The 22950-nt window shown below is 35.4% G+C and overlaps 1 protein-coding gene across 2 annotated transcripts in view; it reads right to left on the reverse strand.

The window, feature by feature from the left end:
• Nucleotides 1–22950, reverse strand: part of LOC145986712 (selenoprotein N-like) — a 202514-nt gene that overhangs the window by 19771 nt on the left and 159793 nt on the right. For both annotated transcript variants that reach the window (XM_083121036.1, XM_083121035.1), the window contains exons 2-7: nucleotides 21708–22013; nucleotides 10469–10570; nucleotides 8768–8940; nucleotides 7547–7708; nucleotides 4381–4532; nucleotides 907–990 (exon numbers count right to left, since the gene is read on the reverse strand). In XM_083121036.1, the coding sequence (XP_082977162.1) occupies nucleotides 907–990; nucleotides 4381–4532; nucleotides 7547–7708; nucleotides 8768–8940; nucleotides 10469–10570; nucleotides 21708–21968 (934 nt within the window). In that variant the 5' untranslated portion in view covers nucleotides 21969–22013. The remainder of the gene's footprint in view (nucleotides 1–906; nucleotides 991–4380; nucleotides 4533–7546; nucleotides 7709–8767; nucleotides 8941–10468; nucleotides 10571–21707; nucleotides 22014–22950) is intronic.

The raw sequence follows: 22950 nt of genomic DNA on the forward strand, positions 1-22950 counted from the left end.
CTTTTTCCTGGCTTTTGAATCGACTTGACGTGGCTATGAAGTGTTTTCGATAGTCAAAATAGAACCTGATGAAGGGAACAGTGGTTTCCCGAAACTTTGTTCGGAAATAATATATACTCACTAATCGTAAGTACAATACGTATTATTCTGTAATTGTGAGTAATTCGCACAACCATAAGTTATGAGTTAATACTAAGCATGGTGAACTGGCAGTTAGTCCCACACCATGGTTGTGCAGTCTAAGGTGCAAGGTTTGGGCTCTAGCTACGGGACACATGTAGATTCACGTCTCCTGAGGGTAACTTTTCTCCTGAGATTTCGGCCTATGTACGGGACCGGTGGCCACCCACCATTGTGAAGAAATTGGGGAGCTACGAATGAATACCGTAACCCGGTCATGAAAACCTTCAAGAATGAATGGAGGTTTGTCGTACTGACCACATGTCACCCCATAACTGGTTGGATGATCTGCCACCTCTGGTGGGAGTGAGGCCTGCAGTCTGTAAGTTGGCACTTGTCCTTACAGGCTGTTACACCACAGGTTATTACAAACTGGCAGCTATGGCCAAATGTAATAGTCTGTGCATAGCAACTATATTTGGACCTTGTTTATGTCTGCCTTTATTTGTTTAAAATGTAATACCACATTGGTGTGTTTCTGTTTATGTCATGAAAAGGAAGACATAACAGGCACTCATCTGAAGAATTGAAACATAATCACACAATTTATTTTTCATAAATAAATAATAATAATAATAAAATAAAAAAAGGCCATGCATGACACAACATTTTCACCCAATGGTTCAGACTTTTAAACAGGGTAAATGTAGAGAAATGTTCATATGCTTTCAATGTTTCAATTTTTTCGTAATGCCATGTGGGTAATTCGAAAGAAAGAATGCTTACCACCTTGCAATTTCATTTCAGGTAGAAAACCAATATCAACTTCCATTCTAGGTTCTTCACCTTCTCCTGTCACCCACTCCATGTCTGTGAACAAAAAATAATAATTTACTGATGAGGAATTATGAATTTATGATATAGAAAGAGAACTTATAAAAATAATCATTCATATCTACCAATCAGGGCCAGATTAACCTATGGGCAACTGGGGTAATTGCCCCAGTGCCCCCACCATCAGGAAGCTGTGAAGGGCCTCCACCAAAAAAAAATATTTTAACCAGCTGGCTATGCTTGTGAAGAATTACATAAGAAGTTGTATTTTAAAAATTAAAAAAAAAACTTCAATATTGTCGTATGTCTACACTCTTCTGTAGGGGTGTGCGGGACAGAATTTTTTGGGTAGGGATGGGAAAGTTTTTAAATCCCGACATTAGGGATGGGGCAGGGGAATGTTTGAAATTTCCCAAAGATCGGGAAATCTCGAATTCTACAAGTCATTTATTTTCACATTAAGTGTTTGTTTTTGCAATTTCAGCAATAAAAACTAACAATTTCTGATAAGTTCCAGACACTTGCAATGCAGAAAATGTCGAGAATTAACAACTTTTTAAAATGACCATTCCGTATTTACTGACTTCTCCACAAACCTTGATACGGCCCTGCTACCAAAGATTTGAACCTAAGACATCCACAGCATGTTACACTAACCACTCAATCACAAAAACTATCAAGAGTCAAAAATGTGATAAACATTAAAAAAAAACACAAATGTCAGCCACTAAAATGTAGTGTGTATTTGTTGGAGATGGGAGGGATTAATTGGTATCAGCCAATGATTTACTAACCTGATATTTCAATAAATAATCTGTAATTTAGTTCAAAATTCTTCAATTTTGCTTAATATTTTTATAAATTTAAACATCAAATTGAGGCGCTCAGAATAATAAGGCAGATCCCAACCAACCTCGAATTTTGAGATACAAGTATGACGGTATACTGCTGCCACCTACCTTTCATACGTTGGTATCAAAAGAATTGGGGTATGCCAAAACTCTCATATTCCTTTAAAATTTGTCCGTAAGGAAAATGAAAATATTATCAGTGGAAAAATGGCATATCGCAACTGTGTGTGCTTTTGTTTATGACCGCTACGAGTTCAGTGGCATTGTAGACAACATGGCAGCATCCGTGACTGAGTGTATTGTTATGCCAGAATCTCCGAAAAGGTAAAAAACGAGTGAAAAACTCAACTGAACGGGTAATAAACAAATGGAAGTTATGCAGAAAGAGTGGCAAGTCATATGTAACAAAAACTTTAACTGTGGTTCCAGAAAAAAGACGTCAACCATTAGAGAAGTGCTTTAACTTTCCTGATTCCTTGCGTGTTTCAACGTTTGTCTGGGGATGTGAAGGACACATTGTTTCTAGAGTATTATGGTCTTGGTGATTATAACAAGCAGAGTGCCTATTTGTTTAATTTAATCGAGAAAAATGAACCTCTAAAGACATACAAAAAGGACAGAATAATCAGAGACGAAAGTAGGTGCAAGATTACTTCATATGTCTACAGAAACAGTGTTTTACATGCGTCAGCTATGGATGTATACCTCTAATATTCATGTGGTAAATGATGACAGTGCAGTATTGAATGTATGGTCTGAAAATGTGGCTTCACATGGTAGTGATGAAATCGGTTCTTGTTTCTTAAAAGTTTTGCCTCAGCTGAAATCAAAGTTCAATATTAATAACTTGATCATATGGACTGATTCTTGTGCTGGACAAAACTAAATTTTTTATATTGTTGCTCTTTGGATTTACTTAGTAAAAATGTTCTTTGGATTTACTTAGTAAAAATGAAGGTTTTTGATTCAATAACATAGATTTTTCGTACCAGGACACTCAGTACATGGCTTGGGATAGGGATTTTGCAGCTATTGAGAAAATGAAAACGAAGATGCAGTGTGTGTATTGCCCCAACCAATGGTGAAATGTCATTGAAGCAGCAAGAGTACAAAACTTTTTCACTATTAACAAAATGACCAGGGAAGATTTTGTTGATATTCAAAATGGTATTAGTTCAAACTTTGTCATCATAAAAAAAAGATGTTGTTGGTGCTCCTTTGCTTTTACGTAAGGTTACTTCCATTATTGTGGAACATGATAATCCTGATACTGTAAAATTTAGTTTATCTTATTCTGACATTGACGTGCATCAAACAGTTAATTTTAGGGAACGGGTAAAAACTTTAGATGTTCCATTGCTTAAGTCACAGCAGAAGTACAGCGAACAGAAAAAAAATAATTAAGAAAGCTAAATACAATGACATGATGCTACTATTGAAATATATACCATACGTCTATCATGATTTTTATAAAAATCTTGTTCATGATTTGTGTTGTTGTTGAAGAAGAATGTGAAAATCTGGCAATGAAGCTGGATTAATACAACATGTTAAATAAAGCTAAACTCAATAAATAAGTTTTATCCCATTTTTCACTTGTGTATATTTTTTCCTAGTAAATGGCACAAAAATTGTGAAACTATTAAGCACAATGGTTCAAGAATTTGCAGATAAACTTGAGAAACCATATTTAAAAGAACCTAAAAAAAATATGTCATAATGTTAAAAATCTCCTGAGTTTTGAAATTCAACAGATGTCATTTTTCTCAAAACGAACTTTGGTTGGAATCTGCCATTATTATTCTGAGCGCCTCAATTCATATACTCTCATTCTGTGGGTTCTTCTCCTTTAAATCCACTTTATGCACAGATAGGCTAATCAGGACTGGACATAAAAGTTTAAAATGGGATCCAAACCACCATGTGCCTCCACCAGATGTCTAACATGAAAGCACTTGAATGCAAGAGGATACCATCAAGAAGGCTGTTCTCGTGAAATAAATGCCCAAATATGTAGCTTCGTTTAAAGAAAAAAATTCAGCAGGTGCCACACATTATTAAAGTATATGAAAGTACCATTCAGGTTTTTCATGGAGCATTCACAATTATTATTACATTAGATAAGTAAATTTTATATTGGTACTTGTGAATGGTATCCACAGAAACTTAATATTGGTCCACCCCCAAAAATTACTATTAATAGTAGCTACAGTTCTTACAATAAATATAGCATTTTGCTTACATATCTTGTATTGTAATCTTACACTTGCAAACAATTTGTTATAACAATATAAAAAGAAGCATTGCAGTAAAAGATTCATACAATTGCTATTTAATACAGGACTCCTCATGTGGTAATACTATCACATTGTGATCAATCCAAGTTCCAAGTTCAATCGCTAGTGAATGTACATTGCATGACACAAAGAATGCAGTTCCCTCTCTGAACAGTAGGTCAAGTATCAATTAGTCTGTCCGAGTATAAAGTGAACTTAAACAAGGCAAATATATTCAATGCAACAAAAACTTAGATAATTTGCTAATCCCACAACTTATGATATTTTTGACTACTCACCAACATTAAGTTTCCTGTCATTAGGAACCTCCAATGAAAAGTACATTATGTGCTCTCTGTCCCTACTAATAACTAGACGGCCCTGGAACTGACTAGGTGTAAACCAAAATGGAGGTAATGGAGGGTCGTTTAACTGGAATTCTGCATGGCACCTAGATAGAAGAAACACTAACTAATAACTTCATATTAAATAATAATAATAATAATAAAGAATAGCAGCAGCAGAAAGCAGTAGCAGTACCACGATGTACAAATAATCCAATTAGGGTCAAGTTAATAGTGATGCTGATATGTTCATAACTTGCATATAACACAAGATATCAAAGAAACAATTACACTTTTGAATTCCTGAGCTCACGCTAGTGTAATTTGATATGCTACATGGCCCCTTCCCATTTGAGATTTTGAACCTGCGTTTAAGATGGCGGCCATGGTCACCATGTACCCCTACAAGTACCCCTACATGTACCCCCCCCCTATACTACCATCTCCAATTACCAGATTTCATATTTTCCTGTCAGGTTTCAAAATAAAAGGGTGTCCAAAGACTTTTGGCTCACCCTGTATTAGAAAATATCAGTTTGACTTTATTTACTGATTCTGGCCGATATTTTCTGGTGTTGTAGTCTTTCGCGTAGTCTTTCGCGGAGTCTGCAAAAATGGCACACAACACTTTCGCAAAGTTTCCATTCATTTAACTTCAAGATTGTGTGAAATTACTGTATTTCGTAATTATATAACAGGTATTCTACCATTCTGATGTAATTTTTTAATATTTTAGAGCAAAACTCTGGTAAATTGATGCTTATAGGGGTAGAATGCCCAGCCACTAATATTACTCAATATTTGAACAACATTTACAATTTTCACACATTGGTAATGGTATCGGTGCAGCGGCGGCTGCTTAATACGTGCTACCGTGCTATAGCACGTTGCTAAATTTGTTAAAATGAAAAGAAGAAAAAAAGCAAATCTCACAGATGCAAGAAGTTTAATGAAGCCCTAAAGTGAATTGAAACTTCTCGTGTTAAGAGCCTCAACATTTAACAGCGGCGCCATGTATTTCCCTCGCGCTGTTGGGGCTATAAGGAATACTGTACCGTGCTAGAATCTCAACAGCACGTTTTCGCCCCTTTTTCATCCCTCCGCGCATGAATACTGTACACCCCCACTCCTCGATTCGTACAGGCGATAGGGTCTCGGCTCGAGAAAAATCGTCTGCTAACGTGCTACAGGCAGACTCAGCACGATAAGTGTGCCATCTCAGGATAAGAAGAAAGTCTACGACAACCTATTGCCTCTGTCAGAACAACGTTTCTTAATGTCATTTTCTAACGTTCTGTACGTTATCAGTGTAGACTTATGTAATGTTTGTAACATGTCGTATACATTAGCAGCACCTGCAAAAAAGTTGGAACGTGAATTGACACTACCCCTTAGCCTTTTATCTATTTCGGTGGTAAGTTGTAAAGATTGCAACTCTGAAACTATAGTCCGTCCCTTTTTTGCTTCCGAAAGTTGATTCTGCTATGTAATTTATGTTTAGGAAATTCTAATTTTATATTTTATCTAAATTACCTGTTTTTAAATGCTAGAAATATATTTCCTTGTGTTCATGTAGCACTTCAACAGTCAAGAAACAAACTTACAGAGTACCGTCATTTTTCCCCGGTTTCCAGACCCGAAAATTTTCCGCGCGGTTCATTGTGTTAAAATCGCGTGGCGTGTGAAGGGGTGGTCATTGTTGTGAAGGATTAGCTTTTTGTTGTTGTTAGAAGTGAAAGTGTGTGTGTTAGTGTACCATGAATTCGGTGGATTCTTTGTTGCAACGACCTTTCTCTTCAAGAACACTTGAAGAAAAGTTGGAATTAATAGGACGGCCGTTGCCAGATTTGGATCTATCGCAAAATGCAAAGGGAGGTAAGAACGCTACGCATAAAAGGCGATTTAATAGAAAACTGTACGATATTGAACCATGGCTTTGTGGGTGTCAAATGGGTACTCTTTGTAATACTTTGTAATAATGAAATGAATGAAGGGGCATTCACAAAGAAAACCCATACCCGGGCCGAGACTCCAACCCGGAGCTTCGATGGCGAGATCGAAAGTCGACCACTTAACGTTCGTGGCCACAGAGCCGGCACGTATGGGTGGGTGGGGGCAGGGGGGGGGGTAGGGGTCATTATAAGTACATGAAAAACAGCATCAGTTGTAGCACGCATCTTTGAAAAGTCACGAGCCGCCGCTGTATCGGTGGGAATCAGTAAGAGTTATCAGTATTGGTGGTATTGGCTCAACCCAAAACCCTATATATATATTGTTCTTAAAATATACAAGAAATCATTGAATTTGAAGGATCCTTTTAAATATGGTATAAAGATGCTCTTGACCACTGTTTACTCACTGACTTTAACTTGTATGAAACACTGTGACCCTAATACTGTTGTCAATTGAAATAAAATGATGTAACATCTATTTGTGTGTTTTGCCATGTGTTTGTTACGAATCACACCTCTCACAATATTACATGTATTAGTTACTTCAGAAATGTGAATGTCACATCCAATTTATAACAATTTGAACATAATACAATAATAAAAACATAATAATGTGAACAATTAAAGTGGTGTTGAGGTAAATAGAGAATACTGAAATAAAATATATGGCAAATGATAACAATAATAAAAACTGAAAGCTCTGAAAACAAATTGGAATAATGTTTTTCTATTGCTTAATTCTAGTAATAGAAGGTAAACTCAAAAAAGACTCCACATAAGATATTCAGTCATTCAGAGCACACATGATAATGATTACATATTTTGAAGACCTGATCATGGTTTATCCAGAAGTTTCAATATTGAAGAGTAAAACTGTTGTCACATTGGTGTAAAGGTAAGTTTAGTTCTAAGAAGAACAAATAAGGACTTTGTGGAAAACAGATGTTCAAAGAAAGTATGTGCAAAAAAAAAGGGCTTAAGGTGTTAAGGGTGTTTGAATACATTCCCTATCCAGCAAAGCCAATAAACAAACCTACCAACTTTGAAATTAAGTGTTCGTGGTCACATCTTCAATTTCTTTCACCTTCTTTATAATCAAAGTATATATGTGATGAAACAGCTATGAAACATATTATTTATTTACCAGTAAATGAAATAGGGTACATTACCTAAATATAATGTCTAGATATTCTTCATTTTCAGCCCTCAAAGTAGCTACAGTTCCCTGAGGATTAAAACGCGTCTGCAAAAAAGTGTTCTGATGGAAAATTTTCAAAAGATGATGAAGTATCACTGCTTTGCCTGTGACTGGTTCAGGATAGTGGCGATTGCTAGAAAAAGTATCATCACAAAAATCAGAAACGTTTGCAAAATGCTCCATATTTTCTACTGTGTATCATAACATCTAATCTATTAGGGCAATTCCATGCCAATTAATGCATAAAAATAACAGTAATGATACTGAAGGGCAATTCCATGCCAATTAATGCATAAAAATAACAGTAATGATACTGAAAACATATTATTGTTTTTATATAATACTATTATGCATAAACATAATTAGGAATTTCAGTTTCATGAGATGGAACTAACATTCTTTTTCATATTTATTTTGACATTTATTTCTTTGGTAGAACACTGTGCAAATTTTAGTGGTCTTTCTAAGACAGAATGAATGGTGTATTTTTACACTTTTTATCTACTCATGTAATAATAATGAAGATGATGATGATAAGTATTATTACTAGCAGATCTATTATTTTTAATATAATTATGTGAGATACTTGGTTACTGTGCTGAACCATCCTGAATTATATTTCTAGATATATTCTTGGAAGCACTGTAGGAAAAGGAAGGGGACATATAAACTTTGTTTGGTACAACCTATCATGTTTCCCACGCTTGCCGATGTTGGCATTTCTAGCAGAAACCACATGACGTTGCAGCTGTACACTCCATGTTGGGAGAAGCCGAGGACAGGCTGCAATTGAAATATGCGTATTAAGATAACACAACCCAAACCAGCGCCACGATTACAAGACAAGCTTCTTCAACAAGACACAAACAAAACATGTGGGAGTTAGACTACAACATAACAACAGCATCTGTGTCGGCTCCTAGCTGCCTAGGAGACGTCTCTTTTCTTGTTTCTCATTGTGGCAGGTTGTACCAAATGCAGTTTAATCATGGTTCAACTGTACATAAATGCTACTCATGCCGAGCAAATCCCTGTGTTCAAATATATCGGTTCATGTACCACACACATACCATGAAAACTAAAACAAGCATAAAGGAAAATAAAAGTTCAGTATCTAGATAACATTACTCTGTTTCTATGATTTTTTTGCTTAGAGACAGGTGTGAGGCAAGTGAGCCTGCAGAAAACATACCTGGAACGTAATCCCATCTGCTGTTGAGGGACACCAGCAATAACATACCAAATCTCACCAACTCGAGCATCAATGTCAGGCAAAAATGAACAAAAACTCTTCACGGGAAAATTTCTCTTTAAAACAGTTGCATGTTTCCAGTCTAAAAGTCCCTTAAGGACCAGAATATCTTCCTATGATATTAAAAAAATATGTAAAAAATAAATTTCAAAAGCATGCATACCAGATGCGAACAATGCCTAAATAAAAAAAAAAAAACTGTTAATAATAATAATCATGCACTAAATCATGCTGTTTCTTTCAATAATAGCAACTAAGACAAAGGATATTTATGGATAGTACTAACAAAAATCAAAATTTGATTAGAAAAATGTTCATGATTTAATCTAGATGAGTGTTCAGGCCTAATGTTCAAAATAAAACTTACACTATTCTGTGCTGCATTCAAAACTATGTATATGTCATGAATACATTTAATTCCTTCCTAGTATGACAGAAAGTAGGGCCACAGGAAATGTTTGTATGGCTTAACTGGTTTGATTTGAAAATACTCCAGCATTGACAAGATCAATGCACCAAAAACTTGTATTTGTTGGTATTTTGGTACCAGTAATTTAACCTAAGAATATATTTTCCTAAATCATCTATGGGTGTTCATCATTACTCATGATGGAATTTTGGTGTGTCTAACATAAAAAACTGTAAATAATAATAATTATAGTAATAATAATAATCATGCACTAATTAATGCTGTTTCTCTGGCCCAGCATTCCTACAAAAAAGAATGTCAAAGGCAGGAATAGATGGCAAAATGTGGGCTGACTACTAAAAATAGTGTATGTAACCCCCCAACCCCCTTCTTGAAATTCCTGAGTACACCACTGGTAACTAATAAGTATCTCTCCAAATGATGAATTCCATTTCCAGAAAGACGATTTTCAACATTCTGAATTCCTCCATTACTAACAATAAAAGAAACAAATTTAGAAATCATGGTTCTAATATTCAGATGGTATTGTGAGTGTGTGTGAAAAAAACAATATAACAAAGATATCAATAAGATGATCTTTGGAAACATTGTTGCAGTTTTTATTTCAAAGTTTAAAGAAACAGTTTTGTTGTTACTTAACTATTTTAAAAGAGTATTATAAGTATAAAAGAGTATTCAAAAGATACTTACAGTCAAAAGAGTGGCATAAGAAGAAGACAAAGCATCAAGATTTTGTATTTGTTTGTTTATACCATCAGCTTAAATGCAAGAATGTCATAAGATGATGATGATGTGATCACAAATATACATGGACGTCTAATTTGGGACACACTGAGGCAGTACAAAATTTGAGTGTAGAAAATGTAGATTGAGCAACTACGGAGTTTGGTTCACAACTGTGCAAATTCCATACGTTATAGGCCTACCTTGTGCCCGCGACAACACCAGTTATAATGTGTTATTTACAATTCTAACACAATTCACTGTTCATAATGTTTTCACCATGTCAGCAGTTATTATCTGTTGAACAGTAATAAAAGTGGCAACAACACATTATAAGTGTTCAAATATTTTATTAAATTATTAAAAATCTTCAAACAAAAATATTATTAGTGAAACCAAGAAAACAGTGTATTAAAATTAAAATACACATACATGCACTTCAGGCTATATTACTACATGCAAGTGCTAAAATCACAATAGCAACTTACAGATAGATCCTTCTTCATGGATTCAAGAATGAGAGGAGTGAAGAGGCTTTCCACTGTAATGTATTCATCAGATTCTCCTATTTCAAGGGTTGCTCTCGCATTCTATCAGAAAGAAATTAACAGTACATTTCTTACAAATTACTAAATTTGAATATCAATAATTTTTAAAAACTTAATTGAGAAGGGCAAAAAAAAACATTAAAATATTGGAAAAATGCACAAATTCTAAATTAGAATACATTCCACATTCACAAGTTTCATCGCTATCCATTTGATACTTGCATTTATTTGTCCTTATATTCTTTGAAGAACTTAAACTTAAAATACACTTCATATGTTTTGTTTACCTATTTGCTAATGTTGAGTGTAGTGATATAGAGTATGACAAAATAATTTAACACTGAAATGCAGGGCGAATCAAAAGTCCCTTAACACACTCTATAAAAACTAAATAACTTATGCTGGATACAAATGGTCATGACAGAAACATGTAAAACCCAGGGGGAACCATACTTGTGGGTGTGAAGCAGAGGTACACTATATTGAATGCAAATCAAAAATTTTAAATGGAAAGGGGTGATGTGAAATATCAAATCAGGCTAGACTTTCACGAGAAATGCAATGGTGAATGTTTTTCAACATATCTTTAACCAGTAAAAAGTTAGATGCATATTTTAAACCAGTTTTCTCCTTTTCAAGGTGTCAGAAAAAAGCATTAAAATGCCTCTAACATGTAACACATCGAGAGCATGCTGGTATGGAGGGTAGTTTATGTGCCACTGCATGTGTTTTTAAACAGCGACTTTCCCAAAGAGTTGAATATTGTGAATGGTGTCTTGGACAATTAGTGTGATGCTTGCTCTGAAATGGAAAATCGTTTGAAGTGACGAAGTTTAACTTTTATATTCATGGTGAAGTTAATAAGCATAATATGCGATATTTGTCATCTGAGAAACCACATTGGACAAATCCCAGCTGAATGGTTGGTGCTCGCAAGCTAAGCTATGGAGCGACCACAAACAAAAGAACCTTCGGCTAAAATCCTTCGCACACCTTCCCCTAATCCGTTCACTTCGGGCCATAAGAAAGCATGCTCCACCCTGCCCCTCCCCTCCTCATGGGAGATGTGCACAGGAATCGCGGGTCTGCGCAGGTTCATTAGCTGGTGGTTCCACTATAATGATGCTGTGTGATGTGAGGAACGCACTTTGTTGTTCCATTTCTCAATCTTAAATGCTGAGGGTTACTTGGATTTGTTAAGTAAACAGGTTTCTTTCATACTTGCTTACAGAATCGGGAATACAGTACTTTTTCCAGAGCTCTTCAACAAGATGGAGCATCACCTGTTATGGGAATGTTGTGAGAGAGCTTCTTAACAATAAATTTCTCAGTAGATGGGGTGGCAGCCAGGGACTTGTTGAACAGCCCGTACGTTCCCGGCATCTAACACCATTGGACTTTTACCTTTGGGAACATTTGAAGGCAATGGTGTATGCACAAAAAAATCCACGATACTGACCATCTGAGAGAATGCAAAGTTGCTGCTTTTAATGCTGTCACACCTCTATGTTGCACAATGTTCTGCTTGAGTGGGAGAAACGTCTTATGAGTGTGCATGAAGAAACAATGACAACACATTGAGCAGATGTCGGGGTCATTCCATGTCAGTTCAACCAGACCATGGTACCCATGTTCTAAGATATTGATGAAACTTAGCACATTTAATCCTTCCATGGTGGTGAGAAACCACATAATTTTTTTTGTCACTAACTTGTCTGGTTTCATTTTTATAGCCCCTCAAACTTTCAGTGATTCGTCCTTTCTTCCATTCCCAGAGCCTCTAAGTGTGAGGTGCAGTGTCTTAGAAAAATAATTGTATCTCCCTTATAAATTATTCAATCTTTTTGAAACTTCACAATAATGTTAACCAAACAATAAGGATTCAAGAAAAAAATATGCCAACATATCATATTTATATTTTAGTACACTAATAAATTAATAAAATTTTAATATGTGATTTTTTTTGGACTGAAAACATGGTTTACTAAAATTTGAATTATCATTGAAAGGGAAAGGTGCAATGCCAACACAAATATTTTTAAAGTGAACTTAGATATATATGATTTAACTTACCCAGAAATAAAATTGATGACTTTTTCATTATTTCTGAAAATATGACAACTTGAAATTTCTGAAAACTTTTATAAATGGCTACCGGATTTTATATTTTTCAAATTATCTCAAAATCTAAGAATCTAGCCTCAAAACATCATTGAAGCCAATTTTTAGAGCATAAAATTTTAAATAATATTTGCATAGATGCAGGGGCAAGGAGGGGGGGGGGCATGTCCCCTACCCGGCAAAACGAATGTCAACCTAAGCTCCGCGTCAGGTTAAGTTTGCAGCAGGTTTTATGTATTAATCCGCGCGAGAACGGAGCTCAGAATCATCCGTGCCAGTCTTGCCTGAACCACCGAGCTCTTCGTATCGCAGACAATGAGAGAATCGGCAGTATTGCCAACCCCTTAACATATCAAAACCCGTACATCCATATCAAGCGGAATGCAGTTTTGCTTCTTTTTGTCTCCTGAACCATACAATTTTTAAAGTACTTTCTGCACATAGATTATGTAATAAATGTGTCCCTACTTAATATAAATCGCAAAATATCTTCGAAATATGAGGGCATGTGTGTACGTGTAGAGCATGCGCAAAAGAAAAAAACAAAGGAAAAAGTAAACGACAGGCCCCTCTTGAATTTAATGAGTTATTGTTTCTCGTTTAGAAATAAGTAAAATTTATCAAGATCTTGGTTGCTTCATTCGCAGTACATACGTTACTATAATATACACGCCCTTCAAGTTTATACTACCAAAAAAGCATGATTTGTTATATACAATATAGTGAATTGTCTGCTACTACGCGTATTTCTCTGTTTGGTTTCAATTTATGAATCACTTCACTAAACCAGAGCCAAATGTAGGTCTGTCCCTCCATTTCTTGGTGATAATCACCCTTCCCTTTCATTGCACGGAGCAGTAAACATGCGTCTTCAACAAAGCCTTCATTGCCGCCAGTGCGTGAAACAATAAGCCACCTCCGTTGTCGATTGCTTCAGCCCTGGCGGTGGTTTTGCACGGTCCCACGGTTGAATCAATGTACGACCTGCATTGACGCATGCCTCGTCCAAATAATTAACATCATGTTTTTTTTCACGGCAATATCTTTTAATACCGTGGAGATTCTTTTGTCGTCAAACAACAAACAATCATTTTCTATTCCTAAACTTAACCGCAAATCATTCAACATCTGAGACAGTTCGTGCATATTGACGGCAAATCACCTCACGCCGTGTTTTATTTTGGTCTTGTTGCCGTAAGGAGGAAAATGTATTTAAAACAACTTGTTTAACTTTGAAGAGCTCTTTCTTCGGATGATGCTCAAAATAACACTCGCGCAACGCCGGACACTGAACAGGAGACCTCGATTCAGCCATTCTCACCACTGTACAGCACGAATAGCAATGAATCACGATAAAAATAGGGTTAAAATAGTAGGATGTGCAACACTGATTCCACGCTCTTTGCAACATATTCAGTCTCACTCGACTCGCTCTTCAGCTTTAGTGTTCCTTCAGCGCTTCCCAACTTCCCATTTGGCGAATCTGTGAATGCAACTGATCAAGTCCATACCTGCTAATGGATGTATTATTTTGTCTGTATATTACACATTAAATAACTGTTTTGTTGCAAGTGAGCAGTTGTGTCGGAATGGAACCTGTCTCAGGGTGGGTGGTAAACAAGGTGGATTCCCCTCCTAACAGTGCTCCCCCTTAAAGAAACACTCCCTCAACATGAAGTTCCTCCAATATTATTTTAATAATAAACACAAACAACTGTGGCTGAATTAGAATTATGTGAGTGAAATATATACTTCTAGGTTGACATTCGTTTTGCCGGGTAGGGGACATGCCCCTCCTTCCTTGCCCCTGCATCTATGCAAATATTATTTAAATTTTATGCTCTAAAAATTGGCTTCAATGATGTTTTGAAGCTAGATTCTTAGATTTTGAGATAATTTGAAAAATATAAAATCTGGTAGCCATTTTTAAAAAAATTCAGAAATAAGTTGTCATATTTTCAGAAAAAATGAAAAAGCCATCAATTTTATTTCTGGGTAAGTTAAATCATATATCTAAGTTCACTTTAAAAACATTTGTGTTGGCATTGCACCTTTCCCTTTCAATAATAATTTAAATTTTAGTAAACCATGTTTTTGGTCCAAAAAATCACATATTAAAATTTTATTAATTTATTAGTGTACTAAAATATAAATATGATATGTTGGCATATTTTTTTCTTGAATCCTTATTGTTGGGTTAACATTGAAGTTTCAAAAAGATTGAATAATTTATAAGGGAGATAGAATTACTTTTCTAAGACAGTGCAGCTCATGCTTGGAGGTTATAGAAATGGAAAAAAGGACGAAACACTGAAAGTTTGAGGGGCTATAAAAATGAAACCAGACAAGTTAGAGACAAAAAAATTTATGCGGTTTCTCACCACGATGGAAGTGAAAAAATTTCAATATGCTGACCAAGGCAGAAATTTATTTTATTACAAAATATAAATTAAACGTAACGTTTCAACCTTCTAGCAAGGTCTTCTTCAGACTATGTACCAAGTACAAATGTAACAAGGTACAAGAACAGGAGGATATATATACACAAAAATACTCCCCTCCAGACTATTAGAAAGTTACATTCTAGCAGGTGGCTTTCCCTTGTCAACTTTACTTTCACCTGAATGTGAATATGGTTGGACTCTATATCTCACGCTCTATTTCCTTCATTCTTCTTCCTTCTTCTCTCCTCTTTCTCTCTTGTCCTTTCCACTCTTTCTAACACCTTCTTCTATTCTTTATTTATCATCAGTCCCCCATTCCAGTTCATTGTGTCTTCTTCACCTTTCTTTTCTATTTCCTTGGCCTCTTTCCATTTTCTCACTAGCATTCTCTTCTCCTTTGCTATCTGCTTAGCCTCATCCCACTCTATGTCATGTCCTGTTTCTCTCCTGTGTTTAAATATCGCATTTCTCTCTCTCTTAAGTCGTACATTATCCATATGTTCCTATGTTGTTTCAACCTGTCTTTCAGCCTCTTTTTCGTTTCTCCTAACAGTTGGGCTGAAAAGTTCGTAGGCTAACATAGTAAAAAATATTTTTTTGACAAAATTCGATTTTATTATTCAATATAGTTGCCTTCGAGGGCGATACAACGATTATAGCGGTCATACAATTTTTCGATGCCATTTTTATAGTACGATTTCTCTTTAGCCTCAAAATAGGCCTCAGTTTCGGCGAATACCTCTTCATCAGTGCTAAATTTCTTATTTTCCTGTAGTTTACGGTTATTACAAGCATAAGAAAACAGTTTTTTCTTTGTGACGTTTCAGGAGAACACACGCTCCTTTCATCAGACATTTATTTTCATTTTGACTAAAGATACAGTTATAACAATGGTTAGTAATTTTTAAACAAAAAGAATCTGTTATATAATGGATGTTGTCAATGTTACATTGTTGTAATATAGCAACTTAACTGTGAAAAAAGCAGTCTATTTTTTTTTTATTTTTTTTTTTTTAAATTATGAATCCCAAATATCATCAGGTAATTCAAATTCATCATTGTTTTCACAAAGTCTCTTGATGTTTTCTGTTACATTAAATTTTAAAGATGGTGGCTTACTCCATTTGTGAAAAAGAAAACTCCACACTGGATCTATGTTACCATTTTCATTATTTAATTTATTCCAGTGTTCTTCTGCAATGAACGAGGCTTCCCAGACATTCAACTCTGTGTTTCCCGTTAATCTTTTTAAAACCCTTCTCTTTTTAATCAAATGCTTCTCTTCGATGATATGAGTTGACAAACCTGTTCTTGGGTTTAGATTTATAATGTCCAAATCATGTTCGTGCCATCTTATTGCCATTTTCCTTGCTGTTTGTCCCACATAATCTTTTGAACATGAACAACTTATATTATATATTCCTGTGGTTTCCACATCTGGTAGAGAGTTTCTCATTTTGAATTCATTAAATGTACATTCCAAACTTCTTGGTGCTTTAAAAACAATTTTGAAATTAAAATTTTTAAAAATTTTTGCAATTTTATGTGAGAATCCCTTGTGGAATGGAATGCACACAAATTTCTTTTCAACAGATTTTTCATCTTTGTCTGTATTTCTCTTTTCCTTTAGTTTTCTTGCAACTTGTTTTTTGATTTGGTTTATTCTGTTAGTGTTAAAGCCATTTTCTTTTGCTATATTAAAGAGCCTTTCTTCTTCATTTTTGATATCCTCATTATTAGAACATAGTCTTTGTGCTCTCAGGAAAAAATTTAAAAATATGTTATCCATTGTTATACGCGAATGTTCTGATTTGGCATGGATGTATTTTTCCCCCGCTAATTTTTTTCTATGGACTGATGTTTGAATTGTTGAGTCAGTTGTCTTAATTTGCAGATCAAGGAAAGAAATTACATTGTTATTCATGGGTTCGCAAGTGAATTTTATGCGACGATGTGATTCATTTAACGATTTAAATACGTCCATGATGGTGTTCTCATTTTTAGCAATAATTAGCACATCATCTACATATCTGATGTAGAGTTTGATATCCGCACCTATCGCATTAACAATTGGAGATTCTATGTAATGAAGGAAAATGCTGGAGATGATTCCGGATACTGGGTTTCCCATTGATAGACCATTATTTTGCTGATAGATTTTGCCATCAAATATAAAGTAATTGTAATTTGCACATACAGTAAACCATCGAACCATTTCCCATGATTCTACTGGGTTAACCTTCATCTCAATAAGCCATCTGTGTAATGCATCTGTGGCACCTTCTATTGGGACACTAGGATATAAATTTTCAACATCAAAACTTGCAATACGATACTCATTATTCCAAACAATATTTTTTAGTTTCTGTTTGACTTCATATGCATTTTTAACACTGAATGGTGTTTGTTGTTTAACTATAGCAAGTCATTCAACTAAATATTTGGATAGTTTGTATGCAGGATGTGTGAAAGTTGCAATGATGGGTCGTATTGGAGTTCCTGGTTTGTGAGTTTTTGGTAGTCCAAAGGCAATCGGCAGGGTTGAATTTTTGACAATGAGTTTTTTCTTCATTTCTCTTGGTATCGTGATACTGCTTTCAATTACTTTCTTTACCTCATTTATTATTTTAGTTATAGGGTTTCGAGAGGTTTCTGTGAAATTGTTTAATTTGAAACATTCTTCCATTTTTTCTTTATAGTCCTTAATTCGGATAAGGACAGGTTTATTTTCCTTGTCCGATTTTATTAAGAAAATGTCGTTTTCTTTCAACCAGATCTTGAAACCATGAACTTTTTTCCCCAACCTTATATGCTCTTTCTCCCGTTCTGTGTATTTTGGACCTCTGTTAGTTCTTCTGTTGTATTCAAAACTTAAACGTTCATCAAGAGCATCATGTGTGAGACTTCGTAATTTTCTTTTTTCCTCCTCATCATCTAAGAAATTCAGTGCTTTCTCTATTGAAATCACGAAATCTTCCTTGTGTATATAAGCACTACCAACTGAAAATTTCATTCCGAATTGAAAACTTTCTATATACTCATCAGGTACCTCAATATCCGTAAGATTTATAAATAATCTGTTGTCAATGTTCTTAGTTTCTATTTTACCAGTGACATCATTAACTGCTTCCCTTCTTTCATTGTTGTTGTATATAACTTGTTCTTCATTGCAGAAGAACACTGGAATAAATTAAATAATGAAAATGGTAACATAGATCCAGTGTGGAGTTTTCTTTTTCACAAATGGAGTAAGCCACCATCTTTAAAATTTAATGTAACAGAAAACATCAAGAGACTTTGTGAAAACAATGATGAATTTGAATTACCTGATGATATTTGGGATTCATAATTTAAAAAATTCTAAAATAAAAATAAAATAGACTGCTTTTTACACAGTTAAGTTGCTATATTACAACAATGTAACATTGACAACATCCATTATATAACAGATTATTTTTGTTTAAAAATTACTAACCATTGTTATAACTGTATCTTTAGTCAAAATGAAAATAAATGTCTGATGAAAGGAGCGTGTGTTCTCCTGAAACGTCACAAAGAAAAAACTGTTTTCTTATGCTTGTAATAACCGTAAACTACAGGAAAATAATTCTATCATGCAAGCAATGCGTACATACAAGAAAAAGCTAAATTTCTTTCCAGCGAGCATTCTTTTAAGGTCTGCAAACAGGAAAAAGTCACTGGGGGCCAGATCTGGAGAATATGGTGGATGGGGAAGCAATTCGTAGTCTAATTCATATAATTTTGCCATCGTTTTCATTGATTTGTGACATGGTGCATTGTCTTGATGAAACAGCACTTTTTTCTTCTTCAAATGGGGCCGTTTTTTCGTGATTTCATCCTTTAAACGCTCCAACAACGCTATGTAATAATCGCTGTTGATGGTCTGGCCATTTTTGAGGTAATCGATGAATATAATACCATGCGCATCCCAGAATACTGATGCCATAACCTTGCCAGCCGACTGTTGCATCTTTCCATGCTTTGGATTCGGTTCATCACGTGCAGTCCACTCGGCTGACTGTCGATTGGACTCTGGAGTGTAGTTATGGAGCCATGTTTCATCCATTGTAATATATCGACGGAAAAATTCGTGTTTATTACGGTTGAATATCGCTAAACATTGCTCCGAATCATCAAAACGTTGTTGCTTTTGATCAATTGTGAGCACGCGCGGCACCCATTTTGCACACAGCTTTCGCATGTTCAAATATTCATGCACAATATGTCCAACACGTTCCTTTGATATTTTTAAAGTCTCAGCTATCTCGATCAACTTCACTTTACGATCATTTAAAATTATTTTGTGGACTTTTTTGATGTTTTCGTCGGTAACAGCCTCTTTGGGGCGTCCACTGCTTGCATCGTCTTCGATGCTCATTTCACCTCGTTTAAATTTAGCAAACCACTTCTCAACGGTTGATTTTCCCGGTGCAGAGTCCGAATAATGTTTATCAAGCCAAGCCTTGGCTTCAACAGTATTTTTTTTCGCCAAAATGCAATGCTTTATTAACACACAAAATTCTTTTTTATCCATTTTTTCACAATAACAAAAGCTGCTTCACTCACAATGCTATATCTCACGAACTAATTATCCGGCATCTGTGAAATTTATACACGTATCTTTTGAAGGTTAGTACTAAGTAAAAATCACATGGATTTAATTCTAGTAACGCCATCTATGAGTCAGCCTATGAACTTTTCAGCCCAACTGTTATGTACACACTCTGACATTCTTTACATTTCACTTCTCGAACTCAAAATAGAAGAAGAAGACAAGATAAGCTTCCTAGATATATTATTGAAAAGGAAGAGAGGACAAGAAATTGAAACCGCTTGGCATCAGAAGAAGTGTGCAGCAGGGGTATTCTGCCACAAAAGAAGTGCTGTAAGTGAGGTGACAAAAATAAATTTTATAAAGAATATGGAGGACAGGATCAAGAAAATATGCACAAAAGAAGGTGAAAAAGAAGGCAAAATAAATAGCCTATGGAAACAGCTGGAAAAGAATGGCTATGAGAAGGAGGATAGACTGGACATAAACAGAAGAAGGAAGAAAAGTGGCAGGGGAGAATTGGAAGAGAAAGAAAAAGAGACGAGGTTTGGAATAAGGAGTATGGGGAAGACCACAGAAAAGATATGCAAAGTGCTTAGAAAAGCAGGCATTAAAACTTACAGGAAGGGAGAGAGAAGCATCTTAAGAATAGCGAAGAATGCTAACAAGAAAAAGGAAAACAGAGAAGAGGAAGAGGAAGGGATTATCTATGAAGTGAAATGTAAAGAATGTCAGAGTGTGTACATAGGAGGAAAAAAAAGAGGCTGAAAGACAGGTTGAAACAACATAGGGATAATGTACGACTTAAGAGAGAGAGAGAAATGCGATATTTAAACACACGAGAGAAACAAGACATGACATAGAGTGGGATGAGGCTAAGCAGATAGAAGGGAGAAGATAATGCTAGTGAGAAAATGGAAAGAGGCCAAGGAAATAGAAAAGAAAGGTGAAGAAGACACAATGATCTGGAATGGGGGACTGATGATAAATAAAGAATGGAAGAAGGTGTTAGAAAGAGTGGAAAGGACAAGAGAGAAAGAGGAGAGAAGAAGGAAGAAGAATGAAGGAAATAGAGCGTGAGATAAAGAGTCCAACCATATTCACATTCAGGTGAAAGTAAAGTTGACAAGGGAAAGCCACCTGCTAGAATGTAACTTTCTAATAGTCTGGAGGGGAGTATTTTTGTGTATATATATATCCTCCTGTTCTTGTACCTTGTTACATTTGTACTTGGTACATAGTCTGAAGAAGACCTTGCTAGAAGGTTGAAACGTTACGTTTAATTTATATTTTATAATAAAATAAATTTCTGCCTTGGTCAGCATATTGAATTTTTTTTTCATATCATGAAAACAAGGCTTAATGGTGTCACCGTGGAAGGATTAAATGTGCCAAGTTTGTCAAAATCTGAGAGCATGGGTTCCCAAACCCCATTTTTTTGGTTGAATTGACATGGAATGACTACAAGTGGAAGATATGTGTATAACTTTTTTACTGGTTAAATATATGTTGGAAAAACCTTAACGATTTCATTTCTCATGAAATTCTAGCTTGGTTTGATATGACCCATCAACCGCTTTCCATTTAAAAGTCTTGAGTTGAATTCAATATGGTGGCCAACAATATGGCAGACCTCTGCTTGATACACTCAACTATGGTTTTCCCTGGGCCTAACATATTTCTATCATGACCAATTGTACCCAGCACATCATCTTTTGATTTTGTAGGGTGTGTTAAGGGACTTTTGACTCACCCTGTACTTTATCTGTGGCATTCACATGCCATGTTAAACAGCAACCTTGAAAGTTTTGTTTTGAATCTGGTGATGTACATGTTTCATGCTTTCATCACCAGGCAGTGCTGACCGCAATATGACAGTCATCCATTAGAAGGGGCTCTGCATGCACCAGTTCAAACCTAAAATTAAACCATACATGTTGAACCTCCTGCAAGCAAGTTGTTGTAGGGTAACAATTGCACTGTTCCAAAAGTGTTCAACTTATTATAATTACCTTATACAAAAGAAAAAATCAAAACCAACCTCCTCTGCAATAAAGATATCTTGTTGCAATGCCTTAAACAAACGGCCCATTTTAAAAAATTCCATCTTACTCAGCTGACCATCTTTATTTTCATCATAGAAAGTGAAAATTTTCATTAAGTCTTGCGTAGTTGGAATTAATACCGGAGTTACTGGTTTCTCTGTTGAATGTGAATGTAACATAATGCTGAGAATTGCAACCAAGCATGATAATATGAACAAGCACCACTGCAGTTTGTGTGAAGAATTCTCCATTGGCATTTCTGTTTGGAATTTTCTTTTCCAGCATTGATTTTTTATCCAGCTCTGAAATGACAAAAGGAAACAAATAATAGAGGCATTCATAAATTTTGTTCTAAACACATACCAAACACTTATTTACAGTAGTAATAGGTGCAAAGCCGGCCTATGTGGCAGAGTGGTTAGCACATCGTACTGCGATGCTAGGGGTCCCAGGATCGAATCCCGGCCTTGGCACGGATGTTTGTGAGTGTCCATTCATCAATTTCATCATCACTAATCCTCATCTTCGCAATTAGCCAAAAGTGGCACAAAAGCGAAGTAAAATAAAGCAAATCATAATACCTAGGTAGGTGCAATGAAACATTTAAGATTTTGTTCATTGCACACCATGTAATTTAGAAAATGAATATACAGTTCCATAGTTCACTCCCTTTCCTGGCTACAAACACATTATTTAACACACACTCCAACAAAACTAGTTACAAGCTCCATGGCTACTTTGCCAAGTTTTCACAACCCATTTAAGGTCTTGGTACTACTTTACTATACCTGAGACACCTGGGAATGATTTCTTTCGCACTTTTTTACATTGCTAACGTACTATTCTGCATTCCGGAACACTTATTTAGGTGAAATAATGGAATTTGTAACAAAAATAATGTATATTTCTTACATTTACGAGTACTTACTGTTCTTGTTTATTTCCACACACAACATGGCGATAGCTTACCGTTGACCGTTCGTTGTGCCAGTGTTTTGTCGATTTGGAGTGTGCATGGAGTGTTGCAAGCTCCTTTACCGAAAAATACCTACTTTCGGGCCGGATTTCAAAGTATGCTCAAATAAAACAAAATTACAAAATTTTATGTTAGGTTAGGTAAGGCAAGCATAGTTTAAAATTTTTTTAAAAAATTGAAAGCACTTTAGGAATTTTAAATTGAGTTTTTTACTTACTTACGGGCACGAGGTATGCCTACTAGGTTAGGTTAGGCCTGTTAGG

This window comes from Lepisma saccharinum, chromosome 4 (genome assembly GCF_977018435.1).
Source record: "Lepisma saccharinum chromosome 4, izLepSacc3.1, whole genome shotgun sequence".
Taxonomy (NCBI): Eukaryota; Metazoa; Arthropoda; class Insecta; order Zygentoma; family Lepismatidae; genus Lepisma; species Lepisma saccharinum.